The 8,933-nt window shown below is 38.8% G+C and overlaps 1 protein-coding gene across 2 annotated transcripts; it reads right to left on the bottom strand.

Moving 5' to 3' along the window:
• Window positions 1–694: 694 nt before the first annotated feature.
• LOC149843865 (auxin response factor 15-like) lies at window positions 695–6,419 on the bottom strand. 2 transcript variants are annotated; one of them, XM_090000101.1, is made up of 12 exons: window positions 5,942–6,419; window positions 5,677–5,733; window positions 5,366–5,536; window positions 5,191–5,275; window positions 4,837–4,927; window positions 4,552–4,716; window positions 3,788–3,907; window positions 3,622–3,697; window positions 2,738–2,900; window positions 1,680–2,647; window positions 1,394–1,593; window positions 695–1,305 (listed from the first exon to the last, which is right to left on the bottom strand). In XM_090000101.1, the coding sequence occupies exons 1-12, from the start codon at window positions 6,251–6,253 to the stop codon at window positions 1,128–1,130; spliced, it is 2,586 nt and encodes an 861-aa protein (XP_089856227.1). In that variant the 5' UTR covers window positions 6,254–6,419; the 3' UTR covers window positions 695–1,127. The 2 variants fall into 2 exon arrangements, with proteins under 2 accessions (XP_089856227.1, XP_089856228.1); XM_090000102.1 differs by having other exon boundaries at window positions 1,394–1,584.
• Window positions 6,420–8,933: the final 2,514 nt, after the last annotated feature.

Genomic DNA, 8,933 nt, shown 5'->3' with positions numbered 1-8,933 from the left:
ACACTGTTTGAATGGCAGGATGCTGCCATCCTGCCTGTCAGCATCCATGCCAAAACAGGAAGCAGGGACACCCGTGCCCTACTTTGGCCAGGGTGCCCACGTCCAGCGTTTGGTGCTTGGTGCGGAACGTGGGGATGGTAAGCAGGATGCAGTTGTTCCAACAAAAGAGTATGTCCTGCCATTCAGACAGCCCGCAGGAATGCATGGGGGCCATGCATTCCCACAAGGACGCAACTACACAAACATACCCTTAATCGTTGATACATATAAATGTATTGTATAAACAAATACTAATGTTTCATTTATTCATATACAGACAATAGACTGCACCCTGCTTATACAGAAAACGAACACAGATGATGCATGGATGCCCATTGCTTCTGTTAATTTATCCTTTGCATAATAGTAAAACCAAGATAGCACAGCTTTTTCCTGTTAATCTCAATTGACAAAATCCATTCATAAGCACAACAACAATCAGATTAATACACAAAAGATCGAAAAAGTTTTGGTCCTGGCATGTCAATGCCACTAAACTGATAGCATGGACTAGACAAGTTAATTGCAGTCTCACAGGCATGTTAATGGCAATGAGTTCAGTTGTAGATCAGAAACCACGCAACCATGAGATTATGGAGTCTAGGATTGAGATATTCTTGATGCCTTAAATAGAAGGCCAATACAGATTTGGAAATTGCAGCAAATGATCAGATGCTTTCATTCATTATAAACCAACATTACAGCAGAGTTGGTGGACAAAAAACCTTTCGGAAAAGTCAATTGCTAACAAGCAGTTTAAAAGGCATTCAAGTCTTGCCCAAAAAAAAAAAGGCTGGAAATATTGGTTTGAGCAGAATAGCAAAGAACCAATTTAGTCCAACGCAACGTGTCATCAGTTATCACTGGCAGGCAGAATGAAGGCTCAGCAAGAATGTTCTTTCCTATGAAATGAAGATATCACTACTACTCGTTGAGCTGCTATAGCAAGACAGAATATATAATGTTTTCCCAGTATATCTCATTCTTTCCCAGATGTGGCCTAGTGTATAACAGAAAACATCCAACAGAATAGACGATACAACCTTCTCAAAATGGAAAATAAAGTGCACAGAAACCTGAATGGTTGGCTAAGTCTTCGTTACCGTCAACAAAGAATCCATGTGATCTGAAGATGATTTGGATACATCAATGGTTGCAGGGGCATCCGAGCAACTATTAGCCTCGTAGCTTTTCATTCGAGGAGCCATCATTAACACCTCCTCATGCGTGAATATATGAATTTTGGAAACAATGTCACAGAATTCCCTGAAAAAGTATTGGAACAAATAAGATGTAAATTATAACATGGGATGAGTATCCCATCAAACAACAAGAGATTGACAAAGCAACTTACTGCCATGGATCATCGCCCACGATCATCATATCATTCTCGCTATCGGTATAGACTACTTGCCACCCCTTCTCAGGGTCATGCAACAGCCCTTCCATATCAAAGAGTCGCTCTAACTCTGAGATCAAATCATCATATCCATTGAATTTTGAAAGATCAACGGCCCTTCCCACCAAGCTTCCTTGCTTGTGGACCTGCAACAACTTAAAATCGATAGCTTTCAGCTAGGATAGGGAGCATAAACCCGAACCAAAAACAGGTGAAATATCAAAGGTAAAAGAATTCTTACTTTTGTACAACTGCGACCCGATGATTTCGAAGACCGCTGAATGTTAAGGCGTAAATGCTTTTCACCTCTTTTTGAACCAGTTGTCAGAAAAGGCCGATGAGGCGTCTTCCTTCCATGTAAGGCATCTACCAAAGCCAAGGGTGCAAGTACTGGGTCTTCTACACTCGATGTAGATTCATCCATATTTAAGGAAAAGCCAAAGAGCCTACAACTGCTTTTACCATGTTTTTTGACAATTTGGCATTCATTACCATCTTTTTCATAAGCAAGACAAGCAACACGTTCATCCTCATGCTGGTTATGCAATCTCAAGGAATCCAATGAGCACATGCTTCCAAGTACCGCTTGAGAACAACCCAAGCCATACACAGGAGAACCATGTCTCCTGTTTGATATTTCAGAATAATCACACCAACCACCATAGTTGCCCTGCTCCATGGTTTTATGTATGGTGTCAACCCCATATGATGCATAAGGATACAAGGCCTGATTACTTGCTTGTTGGAACATGAAAACGGATGATGGTGAAGAAACCTTTGTTGATGTCCTCTGCTGCAACTGAGAAGTATATTCCTGTTTCTGCCAGGACTGTCTGTTTCCAGCATTTGGTATCTGAAGCCCTTCTACAACTCCAAACCCTACCTTTTCTAATGGTAGGGCATCAACATGAGCAGGTGGTTTTGACCGAAAATTTTCTTGACCTTGCAAGACCTTTAGGAATCTATTAGACTCTCCAAAGCCTATGCACTTCTCGTGACTGCCTGAAGCTCCAGATGGAGGCTTCGTGATTCCTACAATTCCGGCTAAGATGGAAGATTTAGCCAGGGCATTATGCCTCTGGTTACCAGGTGACTGATCCCTTGTTGAATGAATGTTACCATAAGGTGCACCAAAGGCTGAAATTTCTTGACCTTGCAAGACCTTTTGGAATCTTGTAGATTCATTGAAGTCTGGCAACCCACTTCCATCTGCAGGAAAAGAAAAGAGACAAATCTCCTTATCAAAATACAAATAAGGATCGTCCAGAACTATGCCGCTTCCGAAAATGAAAAACATACCAGGAAATGGGAATTCCACTCTGATGGATGGGGGAGTTATCTTCGGTCTCTTTGACCCAGCTGTTAATGGCAAGCTGAAACCTGAAACTGAACTCGATGGCTCAATCTCCCATGGTGAAACTCTATCATGAAGATCAATTCCTGAATCGTCATCCCATCTGACCTGTAAGAATGTGATCAAAGACAAATACTTTGAATCAACATTTTAGAATCATGTGCACAATGCAATTACACTCATGAAATCAAACTAAAATATGATTACAGCATATGTGAGGGCAACAAATGACTTGATAACTAGATAGAACTGAGAGAAACAAAGAATCAAGTCAAATAAAAAACTTCTACTTCCATGTCATTTGCTCTTTGGCACAATAACTGAGCTTAATGAAGAAAAACATGTTTCTCACAATCAAGTTCATCACACAGCAGCGTATAGAGGTTTATGTATTAAATAACTTTAATGTCAAATAAGAGAATAAAGTAGCACTAGGTATCGGTATCAGTCTCTCCAAATGCTCAAATTCATTAATACATCATCCTCAACAAAGAAAAGAAATATAAAAGCATGACTAGCAGCTGTGTGCACGGGCACGTTGCATGTGCAAGAATTAAGTTATTAATGAACTCCACAAATTTCTGTTCAGCATCTTAATTTGAGTGCTAAAAAAATATGTTATTTCATAAACAGATCAATTATCAAAATATAAGATATGAAGTACAGATTCTATTATTTATGGTCACTGCCCAAACGTCCCTCATGCTGTGAACATATGTCGGAAAACAATGAATAATTGAATACTCCAAGTTAACCATATCAACCACATCAAGAATGAATTTCACAAACTGAACACATTGAATATGATATCAGAGTCAGCAGCATGTACCACCAAGCATCTCCATTTTGAGCCAGGCCATCTAATTGGATCAATATCACCAGTACCAGTTATCTGCCCAGCGTATCTGCAATTATCCATGCTTTCATCAGTCCATACTCCATACGGATAGCAATGATATCTACTGAGCTTTAGCAAGTAGAAACAGATAACAAACCTCCTCTCGACTGCATCTTCAGTTTCAACTCTCATTTTGAAACTCATCCCAATAGACAATGGACGGTTACAGCTCTTAAAATACTTCCAGTAAGGTATGATAAATTCAGCTGGGCTGGCCCTAAATTTTTAGAGGTTATGCAAGAACATCAAATATAAAAAGAAAAAATGTCAGAACTCCTGCAAGTACCAACAGATGAATATCAGAAAACCAAATTATGATTACCAACAATAACCCTCCATCCAAAACTTAAAATGATTACAACATCTGATCTATAAGTGTTCTAGCACTGAGGATACAGCATGAAGATTATCTTCCTTATGTTCATATTATTGGTGTATTTCAAGATGCTCATGGGAGCTGCAATCATTCATATCCCATCATTTAACTATTTTGTAGAAGATATTTTTCAACAAGAAGATATAGGTTCCTAAAAAAGAGAATCAATGAGCAAAAGTTACCAAATAACAAGAACCAAAGATACCTTCTGAAAAAAAAGGCAGAACTAACATTGTCTGAATATGTAAACTTGAGAAAGAAAAAGGAAAAGTGAGGTACCATCATCATCACATCCAAAGTACTTGATGATAAAAGTCACATGGCTATATATTTTCAGTCCCTTGGAAAGATATTAGGATGACAACATGGGCCTGTTGTCCAGCTTGATTATCATTTGAAAAAAGAATGCTAACACATGAAATCCCTGTTCCACTACATACACCTCCACCTAAAAGGAAAAACAACCATGTAACATTCAGATATACCTTGGACTGTAGTAGACATGAAATACGCTCTTGGTGGACAATGCATTAGCAACCATGGAAAGCACGTTCACATTTGAAAGCTGGCCGAGAACAGCAGAGTAAGGAACACAATATTGTGGCCTGTCTGCTCTTCTAATTCCTAGACGCAATTCTCCATTTTCATCCCTGTGGAAACAACATTTGAAAAAAGATGTTCAACAATGAATACATGGATGCAGGGAGAGAAATTATCATACGTCAAATGATAGAACTTAGAAGCAACAATCATAGTCACGAATACCATACCTAAGAAACAACACAGCATCACCAGACATCAACTTCTTCTTATTGACAAAGGAACTCCATCCCGTAGTAAGCAAATGTCGTCGTGGCTGACCTACAAGAGCCACATTACACCATCAATCTCTAATGACATAATCTAAAGCAGGCTTCCCTAAATCAAGTACCTTCAACAAAATGCAGAAGAATTTGTGAGTGGTACTTATTTGGCAACGCCATAAAGAGTGTTTTGAGAAAACCTTAAGAATCCAATCATGTAAATCATTGAAACATCCAGCATTACAAAAAACAAACCAGAAGATAATTGCACAAGAAAGTAAAAGAAAAAACTTGATAAAAATTCAGTTCCACCAGAACTACCTCGGTAGATATGACGAAACCTCCACACCATGCCATGTAAGTCTTTCGCAATAAGCTCTTGAGAAGGCCGCTGCTGACTATAGTCCTTCAAGAGACATGCACAGGGGAAAACAAGAATGAACATGAAGAAACACCAAGAATCTCGAAAAAGAAGAAAAGCCAAGCCTCTCATTACCAAGGGGGGGAAGCAGTCCTCAGCAGCTCGCCGTGGGACGGAGAACCCACCGTGTGTGCTCGTGTCCGACGCAGTCAATGTCTTACAGAACATATGAGGGATTGTCCTCCTTCTCAGCCCCTCCATTTCTTCATTCTCCTCTTCCCCACCATCAAAATTCTTCACAGGCGGCTACATACAATTGGAGAAGAAAACCCACTTTAGAAATTAGAAAAGAGAAATCCTAAATTCTTCCTCTTTTGGAAAAGAAAAACCCACTAACATTCAGCAGAAGAAATCCTCAAATTTCAAAATTTCCAAAGAAAACTCACCTCGTCTTCAACCAAAAGCGAAACTTGGGCATACACTTCATCATTCAATTTCTCAGCCTGGAAACGACAAAAAAGCAAGAATTGATCGATCGTCAGCATAGAAACTCAGGAAAGAAAAAAGGAAACCAACGTTGGAATACCAAGGAATAAATAAATCTCTCGGCCTAAAAAACAGAGAAAAGGAGAAAAACCAACATTTGAACATCAACCAATGAATCAATGCATGAACAAAAGAATGGAATTAGAGAGGTGGATATCCTCTTACATGAAGGTTAACGTCCATAACTCTGCAGAAGATTTGAGGAGGGAGGTCGTAAGTTCGAGTGTGGAACTGTTGTGCTTGCTGTTCCAGATGACCTTGTGGGAAATACACCACTGCACTACTTTTCCTAGGCAGAGAGATAAGAGGGCCAGCACAAGCGTACCACAGCTCCAAGCACACAGAAGAAGAGCTAGACGAAGAGAACGAAGAAGAAGAAGAAGAAGAGGATGTGGGAGGGCAAACCAAGCCCAGATCACCACCACCACCATCATTCTCCACACACCCCTCCTCCACCTTGTTTAGATCGATCTCCATAACGCACCACCACTAACTTCCACCCTTCTCATGAAATGGCCATCGTTGCTTTCAACACTTCTCCCCTCCCCTTTTCCTCCCTTCCCCATCAATTCAATTTAACCACTTCCCCATCCCCATCTCTCTCTCTCTCTCTCTCTCTCTGACCTCTCCACTTAATGGCAACAATTATAGCAATTTTACCAAAAAGATATGGGTCAAAAGAGACAGCCCACACATTGTGTACAAAATCTGCACCCCCTTCCTCCCCTCTACTTTATTTTTTAATCTTTTCTGTGAATTTATTTTCTCGTTTGCAGAGTGAAAAGACGCAGAGATGGAAGCCTGTGCCTGCTCTTATAAATCAAATCAGAATCTCAAAGTAAGTTCTTCTGCACCTATCAGCCTGCACATACTGAATTACTACTGCTGTTGGTGCTGTCCTGCTTTACCCTCCTCAGTCTACTACCCTACTATATACATACACCCTAGGCAGTAGATAGTAGATACTACCACCACTAACTAGTTGTACTACTATTACTAGTATAACAAACTATACGTATACTACAGTAGGCCTTATCTTTACTATCATTGTATACGTTGGTAATAGCAACAGTTACCATTAGATTAATGATGCAACCAAATCTCTCATTGTCAGCTTCGTTCACTCATTCATTCATTTGTTTTGTTTTGTTTTTGTTGGTGTTTTGTATTTTGATTATTTTATTGGTTTTTTGTTGTGTGTGTGTGTGTGTGTGTGTGAATGCACTGTGCAGAGTGAGGCAGGCTGTGACATACCAGTAACCGACAAAAGACTCGCTTGCTTTTGGTAGAGGGACCCGGACAAAACGGGTTATCATTCAATGCCTCCCTCGGCCTTTTCGGCTTTATCCTCCTTTCACTCTGACCCTTGTGGTTACGGTGGTCGGTTTTTGTTTTTAATCTTTAGATTTTTTTTTTGCTTGGTTTTGCCTGGAAGGAATTTACTAAAGTGCCCCTCTTTTGGGGTTAGCCTAGCGCGGGGCCCACTGACACCCATGAGGTGGAATTGCAACTCCCGCCAGAGGAGGGGGGGTTCTCCATTTTCTGCCATTCTGTGTGTTTTTAATTTCTTGGTGCTGGAAGATTGGTGAGATTTCAAAGCAATTGGAGTTTTGGTGATCAAATGAAATCCATATTTTTTTTTTTTGAAATGCCACTGTTTTTTTAGTGGTAGGCAGAGTGACAAATACCCTATTTTGAAAACATTGTGAAAAAAAATGAGTTTATTATAATATTTTAGACAAAAATATCGTGATTTTATTGCGACGTTTGCGTTTACACCAGCATATTTTCATATTATTTAATTTGTTTGTTTTGGTCCATATGAAAATATATTCTTTCTAAAGTTTATTTTTAAGATTCTGATGATAAATGCAAGAAAAAAACCCAAATATCATGATATTTTCAGGTTGATAAATTAGTTGCAATTTAAATATTTGTCACTTAAGGGTTGACATCAGGCTCGGTATTCCATATATACCAGTTGGGTCGATCTGCATATTGCATACCGGCTAGACCATAAATCAAAAGGCTGGTTAAATGCCAAAAAAGCTTCACACAATTCTCAATATATAGTATTGTTAGAATAGTCGGGACTAGGCTGACCTGAGTACTAATTGGGCCCAGTCCAACCAGATTCAACAAGAACTGGATAGCTCCAACTGAGCTTGAGCTTGGCTTGAATCCAATAATAATACTATCCAAACTTACCAAAATGTAAGACAGACATCCCATGAAAATGCTTTACCATACTTGCATAAAAAAAAATATTCCATGGTTGGTTCAAGAGAATTGGGGCAACCATAACCTTTAAACAAGGTTATGGATATTGTGGTTCATCTGTTTCAAGAGTACGAAACAATGGTGGTGATCGTCAAATCAAGAAATGATTGGGGAGTTTTTATGAAGATTTTGTAAGTAACTGTGGCTCTTTTAGGATATCCCTGGCTGAAAACATGGAAGCTTTGGTACTGTCTTTATTATGTCACAAGACTCACAACATAGAAGACATAATAAAATATTTATAAATTTCTTTTTGTGGGTGTGCTTCTGGCCATTTCTTTATAGTTGGTCTGCCAAGATGAGGCACGTACAGATTACTATTTTTTTATATATGATTTTTTACTGCTAAGCAAAGTTGACGTGTGTCCCTTGCTTTTTTAGAATGTTTCCTTATCATCTGCTTACAGTTTAATAATAGAGTTGCAGTTCTTCCTTTTAAAAAAAAAAAAAGAATAGGGTGGCAGTTCTTCTAACTATGGTAATCTAGAACCACTTCTTAAATACTGTTGTCTTCTTCTCTTTAATTTCTGCTCCTTTTTCCATTTTCTTGCATCTGATTATGTATTTATTATGGTAGACTCTCACTCTCGAATTTTGCATTGATGGAAACAAGGAAATTTTCAAAGCTTTTACTGTCTGTAGAATCACTTTTCACTGTATTTTACTTCTGTCGAAATTCCTTTGCTCTTTCCATTTTCTTGTTTATTGATGGCTGTTAAGAAAGGTTTTAGTTTGCAAAAGTTTTAGAGAATGCTGTTTATTGTGTGAAAAAACACTTTCATTCATTTTTTATCCCTTGACCTCTACATATTTTCTTTCTATAATTTTCTTGAATTGAATTACTTTTGGGATTGAACAAACAACCAAAAGTGTAAGG

Source organism: Nuphar pumila, chromosome 3, assembly GCF_984573655.1.
Source record: "Nuphar pumila chromosome 3, dmNupPumi1.hap1.1, whole genome shotgun sequence".
Classification (NCBI taxonomy): domain Eukaryota; kingdom Viridiplantae; phylum Streptophyta; class Magnoliopsida; order Nymphaeales; family Nymphaeaceae; genus Nuphar; species Nuphar pumila.
This window is presented reverse-complemented; position numbering and strand designations above follow the sequence as displayed.

Bases quoted from the DNA above. Each gene is read 5' to 3' on its own strand.
- LOC149843865 (XM_090000101.1), bottom strand. From the start codon at position 6,253: ATGGAGATCGATCTAAACAAGGTGGAGGAGGGGTGTGTGGAGAATGAT. The intron at 2,648-2,737 runs GTATGTTTTTCA...CTTTTCCTGCAG, and splicing joins AGTGGAATTCCCATTTCCTG to ATGGAAGTGGGTTGCCAGAC. The intron at 1,594-1,679 runs GTAAGAATTCTT...ATCGATTTTAAG, and splicing joins CGGGTCGCAGTTGTACAAAA to TTGTTGCAGGTCCACAAGCA.